General features: G+C 45.0%; 1 protein-coding gene across 1 annotated transcript; it reads right to left on the bottom strand.

Annotated features, from left to right (window-relative positions):
* Positions 1–8,728: 8,728 nt before the first annotated feature.
* On the bottom strand, positions 8,729–18,621 carry SRP9 (signal recognition particle 9). The gene is made up of 3 exons (XM_045796827.2): positions 18,409–18,621; positions 13,482–13,550; positions 8,729–9,937 (listed from the first exon to the last, which is right to left on the bottom strand). The coding sequence occupies exons 1-3, from the start codon at positions 18,478–18,480 to the stop codon at positions 9,818–9,820; spliced, it is 261 nt and encodes an 86-aa protein (XP_045652783.1). The 5' UTR covers positions 18,481–18,621; the 3' UTR covers positions 8,729–9,817.
* Between the last annotated feature and the right edge of the window lie 4,217 nt (positions 18,622–22,838).

Genomic DNA, 22,838 nt, shown 5'->3' with positions numbered 1-22,838 from the left:
AGAGCTGTCCACCCAGGGGACAAAAAGTGGGAGTGAGAGCTCCCATCCCTCACTGGCCCAGGGTGACCTCACAGGCTTTGGCTCCCCAGTACTTGTGAGTCGTGTGTGCACGGACGCCAAGAAGAGTGATGTCAGACCCGATCCGTAAAGGAGTGGAGTAGGAGGGTGAGTGGCTATCATCCAAATTTGAAACTTGTGTCTGATAAAAGCTTATCTGTAGCAGGCTGAGTAATGGCTCCCCCAAAGATACCCATGCCCTAACCCCCAGAGCCTGTGAATTTGCTGCCTTATGTGGCAAAAGCGACTCTCCAGATATGATTGACCTGGAGACACGATCCCGGGCTAGGTGGGTGGGCATTAGTCACAGTGTCTTCACAAGAGGGAGGCAAGGAGGTCAGAGGAGGCAGAGGTGACGGGGCAGAAACAGGGTGGGAAGGTGATGTAACGTGGAGCCATGAGCCAGGGAAGGAGGCCAGCCCCCCTGGGGACCGGCAAAGACAGAGAAATGGATTTTCCCCCAGAGGCTCCCCAAGGAACAAACCCTACTGACACCTTCACTTCCGCTCTTGAAGATCTGTTCCAGACTTCTGACCCGGTAAGAGAATACGTTCGTGTTGTCTTAAGCCACTGAACTTGTGGCTTCCTCACGTGTCACTGCAATCCCTTCTGTTCACGAGCCCCTTGTCCCCAAGGAAAGCACTCATCTACCTGCAGTCACTTACGGATTATTTTGCAGTTTTTGCAGATGGAAATTCACCAGAGTTAAGTCATTCAGTATGTGCTCAGAGGCCTGGCTCCTTGCACTCAGCATATTTTGAGATTCGTCCACTTTGTCGTATGTATTGGTAGTTATTCCTCCTTTTCATCGCTGAGCAGTATTGCTATGTATGGATATACCACAATTTGTTCATCCCAACACTTGACTTACTGATGGACTACTGAGTTGTTCCCAGTTCGGGGCTATTAATAATAAAGCCACTATTAACATCCATGTACAAGCTAGGGCACCGGGGGGGCTCGTTCAGTAGAGCGTGCAACTCTCGATCTCAAGGTTGTGAGTTCGAGCCTCAAGTTGGGTGTAGAGATTACCTAAAAAAAGTATCTTTTTAAAATTTTATTTATTTGAGAGAGAGCACGAGTGGGGGGGTGGGGGGGTGGGCAGGGCAGAGGGAGAGAGAAAAGCCGACTCCCCGCTGAGCAGGATCCCGATGCGGGGCTCAATCCCAGGACCCTGAGATCATGAACTGAGCCTAGGACATCTTCTTAACCAACGGCTTAACCCAGGTGCCCTAAAAATAGTATCTTTAAAAAAAATTCATGTGCAGGTCTTTGTGTGGACGGTAGATGTATGCACAATTTTTAAAGAAACTGCCTGTTTTCCCAATGGTTGTACCAGTTCACATTCCTACCAGCAGTTCATGAGAGGTCTGGTTGCACCTCATCCCTGCCAGCTTTTGGTAGAGTCAAGGTTTTACATTTTAGCCGTTCTAATAGGTGCATAGTGGTAGCTCATGATTTGAAATTGCATCTCCTTAATGACTAATAATGTTGAACATCTTTTCATGTGCTTATTGGCCACATGTATATCTTCTTCAGGGCAGTGTCTTTTGTGTACTTTTTTGGGGAGAGGGTTTATTGAGTTTTGAGAGTCCTTTAAATGAGAGTTCTTATATATGTATTACATATATATATATGCTTTACAAATAATTTTTGATATGTGGCTTGTCATTGTCTTAACGGTGTTTCTAGAAGAACAAAAGGTTTTAATTTTGAAGTCCAATCTTTTTTATAGATTGCATACAGATTAAGAAATATTTGCCTAACCAAGGTCATGATTCCCTCCTCTTTTCTTCCAGAAGTTTCATACTTTAGGGGAGCCTGGGTGGCTTAGTTGGTTAAGCATCTGACTCTTGATTTCAGCTCGGGTCATGATCTCGGGATCCTGGGATCAAGCCCCACATGGGGCTCTGTGCCTAGCAGGGAGTCTGCTTGGATTCTCTCTCTCCTTCTCCCTTTGCCCCTCCCCCCTTCTCTCTCTAAAACAAATAATCTTTATTTTTTACTTTTTTTAAAAGATTTTATTTATTTATTTGGCAGAGAGAGTCAGCCAGTGAGAGAGGGGACACAAGCAGGGGAGTGGGAGAGGAAGAAGCAGGCTTCTAGCGGAGATCACGCCCTGAGCTGAAGGTAGATGCTTAATGACTGCGCCACCCAGGCGCCCCTAAAACAAATAATCCTTAAAAAAAGTTTTGAGGGAACACAAGCAGGGGAGTGGGAGAGGAAGAAGCAGGCTTCTAGCGGAGATCACGCCCTGAGCTGAAGGCAGATGCTTAATGACTGCGCCACCCAGGCGCCCCTAAAACAAATAATCCTTAAAAAAAGTTTTGTGGTTTCATATTTAGGTCCATGGTTCATCTTTTAAATTAATATTTGCATATGGTGCAAGGTAGAAGTAAAGTTTGAATTTTTTAAACATAGGAATATCGAATCATCCCAGCACCATTTGCTAAATAGACTGTCCTTTCTCCATGACTTGCTTTTACAACTTTGTAAATTAATAGTTACCCATGTAAGTGTGGTTCTGTTTCTGGACTCTATTCTGTCCCACTGATCTTGTTTATGTTGCTGTGGTCTTGAAGAACCGTGGCTTTACAAGACATGAAAGAAGGTGGTTTTAGTTCTGCACTTTAGCTCATCTTTTGCAAAGATGTTTTAGCTCTTCCTGCCCAGGTCTTTCGCTTTCCCATGTGAATTTCAGAATCAGAATATCGATTTCTACAAAAAAGCATGCTGGGATTTTAACTGGGGATACATTGAATCTATATATCAATTTCAGGGGAAAATGACATTTTAATAATACTGATTCTTCTGACCTGTGAATAAGATCACTCACTTAAGTCTTAATTTCTCTCAGCAATGTTTTCTAGCTTTCAGTATGTATCTTTTGATATTAAAAATGTATTTGTCAATTTAACTTCCATGTTTGTTGCAAGTATATAGAAATAAAGTTGTATATATTATATACATTAATCTTGTAACCTGCAACCTTATTAGTTTCAGTAGCTTTTTTTGTAGATTCCATAGGATTCTCTATGTAGGCCATCGCGTTGTCTACAGAGTTACTTCTTTCTCTTCAGTTTGGATGCCTTTTCTTTCTTTTTCTTGCCTTACTGCACTGGTTAGTTTCCTGTATGACAGCAGTGAATGTTTTACTGCTAAGAGATTGTAAAGAATTTTTCTGGTCTCTGTTCCAGGAAACCAGGGTTCCTGGGAATTAACCTCTAAATCTTTGAAATCTCCTGAGTGATAGAAGTACCTTTGTTATTCATGGTGGGTCCCTGGGACCATCTCTGAGTTTATGCTAATGAGGTAACTCAGGAAGGGGGCTAGCCATGCCAGAAAGACCAACCATGTGATTAGAGGGTTGGGGCTTTAAGGAGGGTTTTAGCTCATCCTCCAGGAAGGGGAAGGGTGGCTGAAGATTGAGCTCTAGTGCATGGCCAGTGATTCAATCATTCCTATGTAATGGAACATAATGGACAGCCAAAGCTCGGGTCAGTGTCCCTGGTGGGTAATCATTCATGAATGCACCAGGAGGGTAATTTGTCCTAAGGACATGGAAGCTTTACGCTTTGTCTTATCCTATGTCTTTTCCTTTGATCAATTCTGATTTATATCTTTTATAATAAAATTGTTACATATAGTTGGTTCTAGTTTTTTGTTTTTTTTTTTCATTTTGACAATTTCTGTGTGTTTAGACTATTGGTATTTAATATTACTTTAATGTAAGTCTTGATGTGTTTGCATTTAGGTCTACCATTTTATTGTTTTGTGTTTGTTTCCTGTTTTGTTGTTGTTATTCCTGATACCCCTTTCTTGCCTTTTTTGGGGTCATTTAAATTTTTTTCCAGTATTTCATTTATCTATCTACTAAAAGAACTATTTGTAGTTCTTTTGGTGGTTGCTTGAGAGATGAGAATACACACGTTTTTCAGTCTACTTGGAATCAAGATTTCACCACTTTGAGTGGACTGTCGAAACTTTACTATCATATAGGTACCGTCATCCCTCTCCTTTGTTCTGATATCTTACATATTCCATCAGTGAAAACACCATCCGTGCCATATTTTATTTCTATCATCAAATGTATTTTAAGAACTCAAGAGAATCATTTAATTCTTTTAACCCAGATCATGACTATTTCCGTTGCCCTTCCTTCTTTCCTGATTTTCTTATGGTGTCATCTCCTTTTGGTCTGAAGAACTTCCTTTAATGATTTTAGACAGGCCTGCTGCAAACAAATTTTCTGTTTTTCTTCAACCAAGAGTGACTTTTCATTTAGTGCCTGAAGGCTATTTTCATTGGCTATAGAATTCTGGGCTGTCCGTTCTTTCCTTTTGGCCTTTTAGAAATGCTATGCTCCTTCTCCTGGCCTCCACTTCTGATGTGAGATCTAGTCATCCAAATCATTATTTCCCATAGATCACTGTTGTTTTTCACTGGCTGCTTTCAAGAGTATTGTCCAGTTTTCATTATGATTTGTGTTGGGTGTGGGTATCTTGGGAGTTTCCTGAATCCATAGGTTTCAGTTTTTCACCAAATTGGGAAGTTTCTAGCCAGTATTTCTTTTTTTTTTTTTTTTAAAGATTTTATTTATTTATTTAACAGAGACAGCCAGCGAGAGAGGGAACACAAGCAGGGGGAGTGGGAGAGAAAGAAGCAGGCTCATAGTGGAGGAGCCTGATGTGGGGCTCGATCCCAGAACGCTGGGATCACGCCCTGAGCCGAAGGCAGACGCTTAACGACTGCACCACCCAGGCGCCCCTCTAGCCAGTATTTCTTTAAATATTTTTTCCAGCATCATGGTTTCTCCTCTCCTTCTGGGATTCTGATGGCACAAATGTTAGACCTTTTCTCATTGTCCTGCAGATCTCTGGAGCTCTGCTTGTGGTTTTGCTTTCTTGTTTCTCAACCTTTTTCTCTGGTCTTCAGATTAAATTCTCTTGGTTTATCTTCAAGTTCACTGTTTCCTCCATTATGCTAGACTATTCAGGGAATTTTTAATTTTGGTTACTGTGTATTTCAGTTCTAAAATTTCCATTTCATTCTTTTTATATACATATCTTCTTCTTCTTTGAAGAGATCCCCTCCCCCCATTGGCTACAAGAGTGTTCTTGATGATTTGCTGGAGCATTTACAATAGTTGCTTTAATGTCTTTATCAGATGACTCCAACATCTGGTATCTCAGTGCTGGGATCGCTTGCCTGTCTTTTTCTAGGAGTTGAGATTTTCCCCATTTCCTGGTGTGCCAGGTAATTCTGGATCGTATCCTTGGCATTCTGAACGTTGTCATTAAACTCTAACTCTTGTTTATTAAAATTCTGACCAAATAGACATAAAACATTGTATGAGTTTCAGGTGTGTAAGATCAGGCAAAGGTTTTGAAAGCTAAACTGACACTGGAATGATAGCCTTCAGAAGGCAGTTTGGGACGTCAGTTCAACTTTCAAAATCATTGCCATGCATGTGAATGCCTCCCAGTTGCCAGGCTAGGATTTGGGCGGTGGTCTCATTAAGAGTCTTCGGTCTGCTGAAACGGATCAGATGCACACATACGTACAGCTTGGCAGTGGACTCAGGGGTTCATCAACAACTTAATGAGGTCCGTTCCTGAATTCCTTCCTTTCTGTGATCTCTTTGGTACTTTCTGGTTCCTTCTATTTTCAGTTCTCTGGCCAGAAGACTAGTTTTGCCACTGTGTCTGCATCCAGGGCCAAGTGGATGGAGGGCAGAGAGAAAAATGCAACGGGGATTGGTTCTACCCTCTTGGAGACAAAGCTATATGGGAGAGGGTCATCTCCCCAAGTTTTGACTCCTGCAGGCTCCCACTTCCAGTAGTGGATGCTGTCACCATGATGGGATTGCTGGGGTGGGAGTGGGGGGCCGGGTAAGAGAACACAAAAGAGTAAAAAAACAAAGGATTTCTACACTCTCTTGGGTGTATTAGAAGTTCCCCCTCCTTGAGCCAGATTAAAAGGGCTTGTGACCTGTCTGCACCCCAGTATCTAATTCCAGTTTTCCAACGTGCTGAGTTCACGCTGGGGGATACCAGAGGGGGAAAATGGTGGACTCATTGCTGGTTCAGTGGTACTTCAACATCTCTACTTCTTTCCTTATCTACCTGCTGTTTTCTTTCGGCGCTCCACGCACTCGCAGCTGTCCCTGGTGGAAGAGCCATGGGGCACGTGCTTGCTCCACCTTATCTGGAACCAGTCCAACTGATGCTTTTAAAGTTTATTCTCTACACCCAATGTGGGCCTCAAACTCACGACTCTGAAATCCAAGAGCCACACACTCCTCCAACTGAGCCAGCCAGGTGCCCCCCAACTAGTGCTTTTAATGTAAGAAAGAGGAATGAAATCATTTTGACTTTCTTCTCACATTATCATACATTTCAACTGCAGTACTAAAGGAACGTTTTCCCTGTTGTTTAAAGAGAAATAGTACTAAATACGATGATACTGACATTCCCACAAGGCATTTTTGACTAAGAGGAACAGGAGTGTGATAAAGGTAGGGACCTGGCTTTCAGTTTCATTTTCAGTAGGCAGAAAGGATAGGACCTCTTACTGTTCTCGGGCAATTAATTTCACATTTCACTCATTCTGAATTTGTTTTAGAATACTTTGAAGACTATTACCATCATGCAACTGTTAATGTTAGATTTTCAAGGGTAACGTAAGAATCAACTATAAAATGCTGCCAACACTGCCTCTAATCAATGACTTAAAGCTGTGGCTGAGAAAGAGACTTTATATATATATTATACACACAGACACACTTTTTTTTTTTTTTTTTTTTTTTGACGAGCAACCCGGCGGGGAGGGGCACAGGGAGAGGAAGAGAATCTTTTTTTTTTTTTTTTTTAAGATTTTATTTATTTATTCGACAGAGATAGACAGCCAGCGAGAGAGGGAACACAAGCAGGGGGAGTGGGAGAGGAAGAAGCAGGCTCCTAGCAGAAGAGCCCGATGTGGGGCTCGATCCCAGAACGCCGGGATAACGCCCTGAGCCGAAGGCAGACGCTTAACCGCTGTGCCACCCAGGCGCCCCAGGAAGAGAATCTTAAGCAGATTCTAAGTTCAGCACGGAGCCCAAAGCAGGGCTCAATCTGAGGACCGAGATCATGACCTGAGCTGAAATCAAGAGTGGTACACTTAACCAACTGAGCAACCCAGGTGCCACGAGACTTTAGATTTTTAAGACAGGAAGTTGGCAGAGTAGGTACCCCAAGAGAGAAAATCCAACCTTTTACGGTAGAGAACATATATAGCCTAACAGCAATGTTTAATGAACTCTGTACTCCAAGGAGAGTGGGTCCTTGTAAGAGAACAAAATGAAATTATTTTAGCTGCTAACTATACCTAGAATCTCAATTACCACAGTGACTTCACGTGGATGACCTCAGGGTCAGCAGTTTGATCAAACACATCACAAACATGTTTGTTAAAAGTTAACCCAGGGAAGTGTGATTATGGTGTCTAGAAATACTTCATGATTAAAATATACTGGGAGGGGCGCCTGGGTGGCTCAGTCATTAAGCGTCTGCCTTCGGCTCAGGGCTCGAGCCCCACCATTGGGCTCCCTGCTCTGCTGGGAGCCTGCTTCTTCCTCTCCCACTCCCCCTGCTTGTGTTCCCTCTCTCGCTGGCTGTCTCTCTCTCTGTCAAGTAAATAAATACAATCTTTAAAATAAATAAATAAAATTGGGAGTACACAGCACTGCAATTTTAAGAATATATGATGATTTGGTGTTTTGTTATTTATATGGTCTTTAAGAAATTTGATACATTTACCAATTAATTATCTTAATAATTTTATTTTGTGCAGACACATACAGAAGTTTTAGATTTAAGGATTTCAGTTTCTTCCCACGTAAGAACACTCTCTCTGGGGACAGTCTTGTTCTGCCCCCCCACGGCCAAAAATGGCATTTAATAAAGACACAGCTCTCAGCAGAAAAGGCAGACGTTACCTCTAAATAATCCTTCAATTAAAGTTATGAAATAAACTTTAAGAGCCAGGTATACCTTTTTCCCTAAAAATGCAACTACTACTGCCAGCAGCTACCATTTATTGAGCTTTATTATGTTCCGAGCACCGTACTAAGGGCTAACAATAGGTTCTACCCTTTGATCCTCCTCAAGTCCCAGGAATACTGCTGTCAGCCCAACTTCCAGAGAAGGAAACGGGGGCTCAGAGAAGTAACCTAAGACCACAGAGTGAGGAAGTAGTGGAGACCAAGTCCCCAGGCCAACTGCCTTGCAACCTCTGCTCTCCACTCTGTGCTATAAGTTACAAGGACCCAAGGAACTCAAATCCCAGTCCCTCCCTTCCAGGATATTTTTATAAAGCAGTGTTAAAAAGCAGAAGGTGTAAATGAGAAAGAAAAAGGCCAAAAAAATCCTCCAGTGATCCCACTGTTCAGGGGAGAGGGGACCCCAAACCCTAAACACCCTTTACTATTTGATGTTACTTTTCTTAGTCAAGAAAACAACCTTGCCACCAACATAAATCTTCAGAGAAGGTCCTGTGATAAAACGTACTGGCGACAAACAAAATTTACTACGGTCTCATCAGGCTCATTTTAGACTAAATGAATACAGTATATCCCAGTCAAGAAATCAGTAATTCTTGAGATGTTAAAAACTTCAAGAGAAACAATACATATTCACATAATATTTTACTTACTTCTCTGAAACATGCAAAAATTCATATGGCTAATGGAATTTTCCATGTTAAAATGCTGCTCAACACGACAAATTCCTAACAAAAAAATATTTTAATGTAGGAAGCAACAAGTGAACATTACATTTAGGTGATAAAATTCAGGTTATAATAATATGATAAATATAAAATAATATTCCTTCTGGCCTAATGGAAAACATAACAGTTGTGACAGTCACGCTTAACACCTTGGTTAAATACAGAGAGAAACGGGCATGGGTGGCACAGACATATGCAAAGATTTAACAGTTTGAATAATCTCTAGCCCTTGTGAGAAAACATAGATGGGAAATCGGTGGCAAACACTTGTGTAATATGGTGGTTTCAGTCCGCCAGCAATCATTCTGTTCGTGCACTTCAAGTAACTGCAGTCGTTTCTGAGCACTGACAACTAGATTCCAGCAAGTCTCTGCTCAACAAGCTAATGATACTACAAACCCCTTACATTCAAAACTACAGCTTAAATTTGGAAAGTTTTAGGTAAAGTAAAGCGTACCTGCTTCCACGATGCCGTGCCGACAACTGAGACAACACTACTGTATTACACGCAGTCAGGCACCTGCTGCTCACAGGTAATTCCAGTTACCGTATTTTACGTTTGCTGGTCAACAGCACAAATTTTATGCTCCGAAAGAAATACACCAATCCAGCGAAATGCTTACATTTAATTTTCTTTTAAAGACAGAGTAACTAAATTTAAGGAAGAACTGCCTTTTACTGGTATCTCATTTTCAAATTACTGATAGGAACTTACCGTAGAATAATTATGTATTTTACCCCGTATCAACCCGCAAAAGGTTTCCCAACATATGCATTTGTTCAATTTCCAAAAATAAATAAAGGTTTTTCTACCTGAAAGCATTTACATTCCTAGCTCTCTAAAGTAAACATTAAAAAACAAAGTACAAAAAATGATCTCCCCCCTTCTGAAGAGCCCACTTAATTACATAAAGTAGTTCCTTTCCCAACACTTTTTCAGATTTAAGAGATTTACTTCCTAAGAACATGACAGATCTTCACTTCAAACCATTCAGTCCGTTTCCATGGCAACACTGCGGGATTCCTTGGCTACCATAAGTCGCATTAGTTGACTGTGGAATTTCTCAATCTTCTTCACGTCTTGGGCTTGGTCTGTTCTATACACCAAACACTGTCAGAAATTTTAAAAGTACACATTAACTACGTAAAACTAGGCTATCAACAACATAGCAAATACAGGACTGGGTACAAATACAAGTCTTTCCTACCCCGTTTTGCTCTATTCCCTCTGGAGGTCATACTAAGGCTCTTACGCTCAAGTTTCTAAGCCCCCAGTAATTACATTCCTTTAGTATCTTGTAGTATTTCCAACTTCACTGCTGTAAGCAAAAAACTAAATGAACTCTAACAGAACACCCTCAAAATTGACCAATTAACTAATATGCTAATTCCTGCTGTGGGGTCTAATGAGAACTCCAGGCTTGGAATCAGATTATTTTCTCCCTGGGATCTGGTCATGACTAATTGAGTTATATTGGGAAAAGCACAGCAATATTAGGATTGCTTCCCCCACCTGTGAAATTGGGAGTTGGGGAGGGGTCAGTAATGATAATTTAAAGAAAAAAATCCACCATCCCTTGCTCACACCTGGTCACAGTCTAAATTAAAGCAGATAAATCTGTCTAACCTTGATTTTCTGAAGGTATTCACAATTTTTAATTCAAACCAAATTCTTCCATGCTGTAAGTTAAATTCATTAGATAGATACTTAAGATCCACTTACGGTTTCTCAAAAACCATTTGTTCTAGGGTCTTCAAAAAATATCAAATTTAAGCTGGCAGTTCTTTCCCTCATTTTGTAATAAAAGGTCCATTTTTCTTTAGCCCATTTTAAGGGTTCACATGAGTCTTAAAGGGAACGAATGATCCTGCAATAATAGTCATCAATTTAAGTAATCTGTAGTTCAATCTTATCACCCCCAACTGGTCATTTTGCCTTTAAAAACCACTCGCTTAAATTACCCACATACTGTAGAAATTTGTGTAATAATCCTGTAAAGCGGCCATAATAATCTCCAACATGTCAACTTCAGTACACGTGCTGTGGGAGAATCTATCTACCTTGTCACTACAGTTTGACAGAAAAGATTTCAGATTCATAGAAAATATGATAACTCAGTCCAGGATCAAAAAAAAAAAATGATGCATAAATGGGACTACAAAAAGTCAGAGACACATGGTGAAATAAAAATGTAGCTTAAGACTGAGTTTTTGAAGGAATTAGTAACTATTAAAATGAATTAGCAAGGGCAGTATACACACTTTAAAAGAGTCATTAGAAAACAGATTTTGTCAGAGCGTTGATTCATATATTTACTATTTAGGAGGATGGGTCTGACTGTGTCTTTGGCCCTTTCCAAGTTAAGGACTAATTTGCAGCAGTTTTAAGGAAGGACACAGAAGGCGTTCTTCATATTTCGATCTTATCACAGGCATCACCAGTGCAACATTAAAGTTCCTGCCAACATGTGTATGTTCCATCATTACCAGGAGGCAAAAAGTCATCATTTTGAGGTAAATCAGTTCTTTGATTTTTTGATTAAAATCAGTTCCGCATTCTTTCCTATCTTACAAACAGGCCAAGCCGAGTTGTCCTCCGCAGATACACCTCTCCGCTCTGTGCCCATCACAACGGAAACGATTCTCAGTGTGAACGCCCCAGACTCAAGAAACAAGCACTGATGCCATACTACTAGGTACTTTCACGTGTGTACTTTACGTCCCACACCCCGATCAGGGGAGCCGACCACCACTATGGCACTTTGCGGATAAGGAAACAGAGGCCCAGAAAGCCAAACTTCTGGTCTGAACTTTTCCAAGGCTGGGACGCTGGTAAATGGCTGAACTCGGATTCAAACCTCTTGACTCTAAGTCTAGCACACTACACCATTTTTCACATTTTCAGTGACTTCAAATGTAGCTGGTTCCTGGAAGACATCGTAATCATTCAAAGTCTGAATTCATGCAACCTCACAATGGAACCTTGGACACAAATATATAAAAAGCTAATATATGCGCAAAGACAGAAAGTGATTTTTAGTCACTCCAAAATTTTTTTGAAGAATTAAAAACCTGTTTACTAAGTACCCTCCCGGTCAGGACATCACGCTAGTCACTGGAAATACAGGTAAGAACTTGACTGCTGTTGTGTGGAAGTTCGGAATCTACCACAAAGACAGTTATGCCAGAACAATTGTGATACGGCACAAGAAGAGCCGAAAAGCAAAGCAAGAGATGAAGCAATCCTTTTAGCTGGGTTTTGAAAGATAAGCACCTGTCTCACCACACTGGGCGGTGGTGGGACTCAAGGCCGCAAAGATGGAAGGAGGACATTCAGAGGCACAGAGGCCTAAGACAGCCCGCCACGTCTCGGGAGGCCCTCAGCAACACAGAAAAGACAGAGGGTGGGAGGCACGTGAGGCTGAAGTTACACCAGGAGTGACGAGGAGCCACTAAGGTTTTTAAGCAGGGTCATTAACGACCAAACCTGCATTTTTAGAAATCTCTCCAGACAAAGGATGAACTGGAAGCAGGGACACCTTCGGGAGACGAGCCCAGCAGTCCAGCCAAGTGAGGACGACACCCTAAACTTAGGGGAGGCACAGTGAACACAGAGTACTCGTGACAGGAATGAGACCAGGGTGCCTGAGCCAGTTATTCCCAAATGCCCGGGGAGCACGTGAAGCTATCAGAGGGTCACATACAAGCTCTTCAAGTGAAGGGCCAGCCGATGTGAGGACGGGCAAGGAAGGACCCTGAGGCGCTAGGGAACAGGAGGCGGCAGCCTGAGAAGAGACGAGGAGTCCCACTCTAGACAGGCTAATTTTTAGGAGCACCGAGGTAAGGATGCTTAACAGACAGCTAGTCAGGAAGTCAGAAGAAAAATGTGAGCTAAGTATACAAATGTGGAGACAGACCTAGATTCCAGCAGTCCGGGGCACCGCAGCTGCGGCTGAATGGACTGGTCCAGAAGCAGTATGAAGGTTGACCCAGGACAGAATCCTGGAGACACCAGTATTTATTAGCAAAGAGCAATAAGACAGAAACACAGAAAAAGAAAAAGAAGATAAAATGGAGCCACAGATGCCAAAATAGTTTCCACCAGCGTGGTTTTGTGTATCAGAAGCAGCCAGGGGGTCCAGTAAGACGTGAACGGATGAGCCCATCAGGTCTGGAAGCGAGGGGCTGCTGCCGGGCTCCCCACAAGAGTAGTTCAGTGGATGACTGCTGCATGTGGAGATCAGGTGGCAGAGGGTCCTGGAAGGAATGCGGGGTGTGGAAGTGACAAGACTGAGCAGGGAGGGAAGGAGGGAGAGCGCTATAAAGCCTATAACTTGTGTTCAAACACCATCATTTCCTTCCCGCACGCTCATAAGGAGACCTCTATGCCCTCATATCCAGTTTAAGTCTCTATACTGCTTTTGCTTAAAGTCTGAAGAAAGTAATTATTAAACAACACTTGACATACGACATTGATGAAATAAGTTATTTCCCCAAGGGTCTGTAAAAGTAGCTTCCAGAATGAGGTTTTTGACTTTGGAATGAAATGCAAAATAAGCATCCTAATGGGCAATCTGCACTACGTAATTAATTTCAAACAAGTGATTAACTCAAACAAATCTGGACATACGCAACAAATAAAAATGTATACTTACAACTAAATCATCTGTTACTTTAATACACAAACTCCCATCAGAATGCCTATATTTGAGAACCACACGGGCCTGAAATAAAAATACACATTGAGAAACAGTGAAGTCAGAAGACATTTCTCATAAATAATTTAGTCTTCAGGTATGCTGAAGAGGATCCCTCTAGAAGAGCCAAAACATCTGAACACATCTTTACCGTAAACATCATTATTGAAAGAGGTAGAAAACAGTATTTTAATTCATTTCTATTGCTGTAATTAGTTTTTTAAAAAAGATTAAAAAGTTGGATGCTTATGTACAGCCAGTTTGAAGAGATAGACTGAAAATTCCCAACATACCCACATTCAGGGAAAGTCCATGAGACCCTTAAGGTGGTTTGGCATTAAGAATATACAGATCTTGGGGTGCCTGGGTGGCTCAGTCGGTTAAGCATCCGACTCTTGATTTAGGCTCAGGTCATGATCTCAGGGTTGTGAGATCGAGCCCCACGTCAGGCTCTGTGCTGGGCGTGGAGCCTGCTTGGGATTCTCTCCCTCTCCCTCCACCTGCCCCCCAAGAATACACAGATCTTCCTCAACTTACGATGGAGTTATGCCCCCTATAAGCACAGTGTCAGTTGAAAATATCATAAATTGAAATTATCATGGATGCGTGGCCAGCTGAGTCGGCAGAGCATCTGACTCTTGATCTTGGGGTCATGAGTTCAAGCCCCTCACTGGCTGTAGAAGTTACTTTGTGGCCAGTGCCATGAGAGTTTTGTCCACGTATCACTAGCCTGAGAAAAGATCAAAATTCAAATTCATAGTATGATTTCTACTGAATTTATATTGCACTTGCAGTACCCAAAGTCAAAAAACGGAAGTCCAAGCATCATAAGTGGGGAACCTTCTATATACTGAAGGGGATCACCACATGCCTCCTCAAAACACGTCATTTTGGCATAAGGACTGTTTTGAGCAGAGACCAATTAGCTCTCTGTCCTTTCTGGCTAAACGCAGGACGTATATTAACCTTTGTAAAGGTGACATCAATTTCTAATACTGAAGGAGCTCCTTTCTCCCTTACTGGGAAAAGGAGGGCTCTTATCTGCACAATCCCTACTGATCACCTTTCCACAACTTACCTTCCTCCGCAGAAGCCCCAAACCCCCTTTCCTTAGCCCACCCTCTTTCCCACTTTATCAGCCTTGTTAAGAGGGTATACAGGCCCCCATTCTAACAGCCTCCTCAAGTCAAATGCTTTGTGAGCTCCATGTATACTGTACATCGCGTTTTCTCTCTTGTTAATCTGTCTTTCGTCACTTTAATTTGCAGGGCCCCAGCTATTAAACCTAAGAGGGTAAAGGAGAAAGTTCTTCCGGGGTGCCTGGGTGGCACAGCGGTTAAGCGTCTGCCTTCGGCTCAGGGCGTGATCCCGGCGTTCTGGGATCGAGCCCCACATCACGCTCCTCTGCTATGAGCCTGCTTCTTCCTCTCCCACTCCCCCTGCTTGTGTTCCCTCTCTCGCTGGCTGTCTCTATCTCTGTCAAATAAATAAATAAAATCTTTAAAAAAAAAAAAAGGAGAAAGTTCTTCCTTCCCTACGATACCAACCCGGCCACAGAGGGATGATAGGAAAAGCAGGGGGAGAAACAGCAGACAAGGCTATGCAAGTCCAAATCCGTGTGGCAGGAAGGACGGCAGTGACGGTTCGTGCAGTCCCCTCCCTGTGGCTCTCCGAGGTAGATTCAGACTCAAGCATTCAGAGAAACCATGTCTTTATCATGATGGCACCACACAGTGCCAGAAAAGAAGAATTCTGTCACGAAAATAAGTCTCCATCGATAACTCTTCCAAAATAATTCCTGCATTGAGCGCCATGCTACACAATACCTTTGTTGTTTGGCATTCTACGGTTAGGGACCCGAGAAAATGATTTATCTAGAAGAAAACATCTCCCAATAGAGTTCACAACTTCTGGGAACATCAATTTTATTTTCCTAAATGATGGATTCAAAACAGTCCACGGCAGTCCATTTTTGGCTGACCAACATAAATAGCTATCCGTTTTAAAAAGTGCCAGGTATCTACAAGCCAAAACAGGAACATAATTTTAAAATGGTCACAATGTAGAACGAGAAGCCTCAAGACAATTCTGGAAACTAAAGAAAAAGGGCTATGAAGAGCTGTAACCTACAGCTTCTCCCATTATGTCTCTGCTCTCCTGGGACTGGGGGGTGGGGGGTGGGGCACAACACTCTGAGATTTGTTTTGGTGAAGGAGAAAAGGGAACTCACCAAGCACTTATATAAATTACAACTAGATTATCTTTAGATGCCCAATTCTATATATTGGGTTATTTAATTCAATTCTACATGTTTTAAAAAAATTCAGTTCTCCAGAAACAAAATGAAACTTTAAAATGTGCTAAGCATGGGGGTGCCTGGGTGGCTCAGCCGGTTAAGCATCTGCCTTAGGCTCAGGTCATGATCTTAGGGTTTTGAGATGGAGCCCGCCCAGGACAGCTGCTCCCCTGCTCAGCGGGGAGTCTGCTTCTCCCTCTGCTTCCCTCCACTTGTGCTCTCACTTACTCCCTTTCTCAAACAAATAAAATCTTTAAAAAAAATGTACTAAGCATGACAACTATAAAAGTCTTAACTCTCAGTTGAAAAAAAAAAACGGCTGGCTTCATGAGGAGACGTGCGAATTAAAAGCTCTATGGTACTGTAAGAGGGTCTATTTTGTAACTGAAGGGGCATCTAAGTTACCAGGTCAGAGGCCACAAAGGGAGAAAAAGCAATCGAGATTCTTGCTCTCTTAGGAACTTTGAATTCAACCAACCAAAATAACCAAACACAAGACACACGAATTAAGTCCTTTTATAAAGGAATACACTAGAAGAGAAAACAAGTAATTTAAACTGGGGGAAAGGGAAGTGTAAAAAGGATTCCTAAAGGTAGCTTTGCTCACATATGCTTTTCTCTTTTAGGGAAGAGGGTAGGAGAGAAGCTGAAGGAGCAGTGTATATGAAGATCTAAGTTCTGTAACTTCATCAGACTAGAGCTTAGGATGTGGATATGGTGGGACGATAAAGCCAGAAAGACTGGAGAGGGTCAGACTATGGACTGGGAGTCTGGACTTGACCCAGCAATCAATGAAAAACCAGTATTTAAGTATTAAGTAGGAAACTGAGAAAATCCCGTTTTTGTCTTAGAGTTGTGGCATGAGTGAAGGAGGGACTAAAAACGCAGACAGGCTGACTGACAGGTTATCACGTGGTCCAGCAGGAACCCCATCTTCAGTGAGAGCAATGCAAGAGCAAACGGTAAAAGGTGCCAGGCGTACTCGACAGGCTCGGGAGGGTGGGAGAGAAGACAGAGAATTCTGTAGAACAGCTTCCGAGGAGTCTTGACAAAACTTCTCTTCTTCTTTAGTTCTGGCAGAGACAGCACAGACTTTGGGTTTAGAGAACGGGGTTCAAATTTTAGCTCCATCTCTCAGAGACCAGGCAATCCATTTAATGTATCAAGGACTGTTTATTCACTTACCTCAAGGGGTTGTCTTGCTTGTTCACATGAATTATACATGTAAGGATATGTAGTTTAAAATGCCTGTCGCAAAGAAGGCACTCCACAGAACTGTTAGTCAAGAGCCCCTCACCTATCAAAACATCAGTCGAAAACCAGTAGAAGTTTTCAGGCCCTGGACTTTTCTGTGGGGTGAAGAGAGGAATGGCTCTCTCTCCATCCTGCATATTCTAGACCGGCTCTGTTCACAGCAATACGTTGTAATTACCATCTTGTATTTATTTCCCTATTATTATTATTATTTTTTTAAGATTTTATTTATTTGACAGCAAGAGACAGAGAGGGAACACAGCAGGGGGGAGTTGGAGAGGAAGAAGCAGGTCCTCGCAGGGAGCCAGATGCGGGGCTCCAACCCAGGACGCTGGGATCGTGACCTGAGCCGAAGGCAGACGCTTAACAACTGAGCCACACAGGCACCCTCATTTCCCTATTAAATTAATTAAAATATGATTACTCTTGATGTGAATTTCTATACTCTTTACTATGTTTTCAGATATTTTGTGTACCGTGTGGGTGATTCTGGACAAAAATCCCGTATCGTTCGTACAGTACATTGCTGGAGAAACCAATGTCCCTACAAACACGGGAGGTCAACCAAATGGAGGAGCTAGAAATCGTGTCATAAACAAAACGCTCGATTTCAAAAATACCTAACTCAGGTCTTCATCTATTATTATATCATTTTATTGTAAGGAAGGGACAAACACTGTTTCACAGCTCCTTGTTACTTATCTACGTCTAAAAACCTACGGAGACTTTTAATTAGCAAAGAGATTTAAACAGTCTTTGGATAGGACAACAAAATTAGTAAAAACTCGAGAGGAAGAAAAATCAAGACCTGAATGATGCTTCCATTCCCGTCATTCGGACTTCTTTGCTCTTCAATAAGGAGCTAACCCCTGGCATCTACTTATCATAATTTTTGTGGGGGCCATGAATGACCCCCTAAACGGTCTACCAACATTTGCGTTTAAGAGCATTTCCTGAGGAAAGGGTGCAAGCATTCTCATATACGCCGCAGAAGGACGGGAAAAGGGCAGCGAGACCACTCAGGGTCAGGAGGCCGCAGCCGCAGGGGGAGGAGCCCTGCCCTTAGTGACACGTAAACCAACCGCGGCAACCGGGAAGTTCTGGGCTGGGGGCGGGGAAGGCAGGGCAGGGCCGCTTGGGGCCCTGCGATGACCCGGTTTCCGGGCCTCGTCCGGCCGCTCCTCGGGAGGCAACGGGAACCAGGACACCCGGCGGGGTACGTCTCCGCTCACGCCCAGCACCTCCTGCCGGGGCTGGAGAAGCTCCGGAGGCCGCGCGGACCGCAGGGAAGACATCCTGACCCGGGGCAGAGGCAGCGGCCCCGCGGGGATTTACCTTCATAGGGTCGGCGAGGTAGAGTTTCTCGGCCGCGCGACTGAACTCCTCCCAGGTCTGGTACTGCGGCATCGTGGGTCCGCAGCGGAGCGCGAGGGGGCGAGGCCGGGGACCGCAGGCGGCGCAACCCGGCCCACCTACCACCTACCTCTGGTGGCCAGAGACCGGTGCAGGGGCCCAGCGGCCCGAAGATGGCGGCGCCTCCTCGCACCAACGCCTCGTCCCATTGGACGGCCCGGCCCGCCCTCGCCCAATGGGAAGGAGGGATGCTGCCAGGAGGGGCAGAGCCCCGAGCGAGCGGCTCTGGGAGCTCGCCAGGAGAAGTCGAGAGCAGGGAGACAGGTGCGAGGTTGCCACAGCGCCCCCTGCAGGACTGGAGGAGCGGGGCGGCAGTGTCGGCCCGCTGTCCTTCCAGCGGGACTGCGTGGTCGAGGCCCGGGTCTTGTGACCACGACGCAGCGGCTGGGTGGGAAGCGCTGTAGACACAAGCCTGGGGGCAGCAGGGTGCAGCTGACACGCCCGCAGCCTAGCAAAGGAGGGAGGGACAGAAACGCAGGAGCGCAACCGAAAATTTGTGCAATGGGCATTTATGTCGGTTCGCTGGACCCTAAAGGAAGCACGGTCGCCTGCGGGTCGGGGACGCGGCGGCTGTTCCGCGGGAGGGCCTGGACGGCTAGGCCCCTTCCAGATCTCAGCGGTAGGCAATGTGCGCGTTTTTAGGGGATGGGGAAGAGGTCCTATCATTACCTGTGCCGGGGTAAGAAATTGGAACTTGGCTCTCCAGGTAGTGGGGTGACATGGAAGGGAGTCTGTCTTTAATCAAGTTTATTCAGGTATATTTTACGTACAATAAAACACACCGGTTTTAAACGTACAATCTGATGGATTTTGACAAGCGTGTGTGTATACCCATTGGTCACATACCAATATGCCCAATACCAATCAGGATCCGAAGCATTTCTTCATCTCCAAAAAGGTCCCTTATGCTACTTTATGTTTAATCCCCCCATGCCCACCCCGCCCCCAGATGATCACCCATCTGCTTTCTGTGACTCTAGATGAGTTTTTCCTGTCCACTGCATGTTATGGGGCTCCAGCTGCACACCGGGACAGGGAAATAGTGCAAACCCGAAGACAGGGAGGCCCCACTTAAGATGCTCGTGCAATAGTGCAGGCCTAAGAGCCAGGGATCTAAGTTAGGGCACTAGCCTAGGAGTGGAGAGGAGCGTACAGATTAGAGATGGACCTGGTGAGTCCCGTGGGGTACGCAGGAGAGAGTGGAGGGATGCGCAGGCCAGTGGAGGTTATGGTGCCAGGATAGGAGAAAGAAAACGGAACAGCCTTGGGGAAGGCTGGGGAAGGCCGTTTGGGTAGAGCCGTCTGTCTCCACAGAAAACTCCAGAAGTGGTGAGAAATAGGAGTCGTCAGCAGATAGGGCATCGTGGAGCCTTCCTCTGGGGAGGACAGTGGGTGAGAAAAGGAGACTAACACAATATCCGGGAAACAGCCACATGAACAAAGGATGAGAGAGGGAGCAGAGCCCACAGAAGAAGCAGAGAAGTTATCAGAGAGATAAAAGGCCAGGAGGGTCTGCGATGGGAGGGGAGGAGAAGGTTAGTGATCTCAGGGGGCAGACGGGGACACAAGTACAAAGAACTGAAAGGAGTCGGTGAGTTGTAGCCGTTGGTGACCTTGGCCAGAGGAGCCTCAGTCAGGTTGGGGTCTGATTGGGACTGATGTGAAAGAGCGGGAGGGGCATAAAGATGGAGGCAGCGGCTTTATACTCTTAATAGAGCTCAGCCATAAGCAGAAGAGATCAGAACATGGGCTGAAGACACTGGTGAAGGAAGAGGATTATTTTTCTTTCTTTTTATTTTTTGGCTCCATGCCCAGTGTAGAGCCCAATAAAGGGCTTGAACTCGTGAGCGTGAGATCACGACCTGAGCTGAGATCAAAAGTCAGACGCTTACCCAACTGAGCCACCCAGACGCCCGGAAAGAGAGGGTTGTTTTAAGATTTTATTTTATTTGACAGAGAGAGAGAACACAAGCAGGGGTAGGGGCAGGGGCAGAGATAGAAGCTGGCTCCCCAAGGAGCAGGGAGCCCGATGTGGGGCTCGATCCCAGGACTCTGAGATCATGACGTGAGCCGAAGGCAGATGCTTAACCGACTGAGCCACCCAGGCGCCCCAAGAGTGTTATCTTTTAAGAGGGAAAGACTTTGTGCCTGTTTGTAACTTTCAGAGAAGGAACCATAAGAGCTGGAGGGGTTAAAAATGCAAGGAAGGAGGAAAGCAAGATCTCAGGGAGAACGTGGAGGGGACGGCAAAAGGCACAGGAGGGATGCCTGGGTGGCACAGGGGTTAAGCGTCTGCCTTCGGCTCAGGGCGTGATCCCAGAGTTCTGGGATCGAGCCCCACATCAGGCTCCTCTGCTATGAGCCTGCTTCTTCCTCTCCCACTCCCCCTGCTTGTGTTCCCTCTCTCGCTGGCTGTCTCTATCTCTGTCGAATAAATAAATAAAATCTTAAAAAAAAAAAAAAGGCACAGGAGCGTGAACAGGAGGAGGCTTCAGGCTGCCCAGGATTTGGAAAAGCTGGAGTGAGAAATGAGCAAGGAAGCAGACCAGAAACTTAAAGACAGCTTGTCAGCAGAGCCGAAGGCCCAGTTGAAGTTGGAGGTCCTACTCCCAGAAGAGCCGTAATCTGCACATTTTGGGGTCTGTTTCCAGCACCTTCCAGAGGCCTGGGTCTTGTAGTGGAACAGACAGGTAGTAGGAATTTGTAGGGTACATGCAGCAGAAGGACAAGGGGACAGAAACGTTGAAGGCACTGGCAAGAGCGTGGTTGAAGGGATAAATCACGGGACCCAGGCTAGATAGGTGGGTATTTAATTGGGTTGAGAGGTTAAGGGAGCCGGTGTCGAGGATGTCTGAAGCTTATATACTAGGGAGGAGGATCTGAAGTTATGGTTGGGGATTTCAGAGGAGCTATAGTTCCTGGTGAAGCTGACCGGTCCACTCTTTATTAACGTCACTTACGAGTAAGGCAGAGGACGGGACGAAGAATAAGACCAAGAGCCAGGGGCCCGGTTAGTGAGAATGGGGTGTAGGAGCCATGGAGAACAGCAGTGAGGGGCCGAGAGGGAAGAGTCGGGATGAATGACCCTCTGGAAGGAGTGATTTTTGCCCAAAGGCGAGGACAGTAGCACTTGAGACGGTGCCACATTTGCCTTCTGTCACAATGAGGAACATTCCAGATGTTCGGTGCCTACCCAGGGCAAGTGCAAGGCCAACCTCATCCCTGCCTCCAAGAGACCACAGCTTCGAGAGCAGGGATTGCCGTGGTGAGGGGGGTCCCTGCACCCCTGAGCTCAGCCCAGCTGCAGCCCCCGAAGACAGAGAAACCATGGGCGGCGCGCGCGCGCACACACACACACACACACACACACACACACACACTCATTTGGACATTAAAACAACCCTGGAAGAGTGGTCCTCAAGCCCTTATCACAATTCTGAAAATTGGAAAAGCTCACAAAAACAAAAAAATCTTAGTAACTCTGTTGGTAGAAAACTTGACCTGACCTCTTGGGAGGTGGTTTGGAGTCTTTATTTGTCCCACTCGGTGTGTTTGAGGACAGGGTGGAGCCGAGTCTCTGCGGGTGGCTTTACGTGGCATATGGCAGGTGCGCCGCCTTCCCTCTGTGGGGGGAAGCTGTGAATTCCCAAACACACGTAGCCGCAAGGGTTTTGGACAAGGAATTATGGATCTGCACAACTCTCCTTTCTAGGGGATGAAGACACCAAGTTTGAGGGGAGCCCGGCCGGCTTAGTCGGGAGAGCTTGTGACTCTCCTTCGGGGGTTGGGGGGCTGGGTGTAGAGAAGACTTAAAAAATAAAATCTTAAAAAAAAAAAAAGAACAGAAAGGAAAGACAGAAAGAAAAGAAAGAAGCCAAGTCCGAGATCAAATTATACCCTACGGATTGGCAAAGGACTTCGCCTTCAATGGCCAGCAAGTGGCAAGCCAGCAGGTGTGTTAATTACTACTGGAAGCGGTATGATTAATTTTGGCTTTCAGAAATTGCAACTGGGGGCAATAGGGGAGCTGGGTTGGTGGAGCCAAGCCTGGGCGCAAGGTTGAAACCAAAGTCTTTATCCTTTGGCCTGCCTCGATTGCTGTCCTGTCCTCGGGGTCTCCCCCCCTTCCCCCATCGATCCCATTGGCAACAGAGCTCTGGCCACCCTTCAGCCTGAGCTGGTTCCCACTGATCTTCATGTCGCCCTTCCCTCGGATGACTCTCAATCCTTTCTTGACTAGATTACTCAGCTGCACTTGAAGTCACTGGGCACCCTGTCATCCTGAAAACTTCCCAGGCCCCTGGCTTGTCTGACCTCATTGTCCCTTGCCCTCTTCTCCCCATGTGGCTTTA

Source organism: Ursus americanus, chromosome 2 (assembly GCF_024610735.1).
Source record: "Ursus americanus isolate L20-20 chromosome 2, mUrsAme1.1.p, whole genome shotgun sequence".
NCBI lineage: Eukaryota > Metazoa > Chordata > Mammalia > Carnivora > Ursidae > Ursus > Ursus americanus.
Note: the sequence above shows the minus strand (reverse complement) of the source record. Positions and strands in the feature narration are given on the sequence as shown.

Excerpts from the sequence above, each read along its gene's own strand:
- SRP9 (XM_045796827.2), bottom strand. The coding sequence starts at position 18,480 with ATGCCGCAGTACCAGACCTGGGAGGAGTTCAGTCGCGCGGCCGAGAAA. Across the intron at positions 13,551-18,408 it reads ACCTCGCCGACCCTATGAAG|GCCCGTGTGGTTCTCAAATA; the intron begins GTAAATCCCCGC and ends TTTTTATTTCAG. Across the intron at positions 9,938-13,481 it reads AAGTAACAGATGATTTAGTT|TGTTTGGTGTATAGAACAGA; the intron begins GTAAGTATACAT and ends AATTTCTGACAG.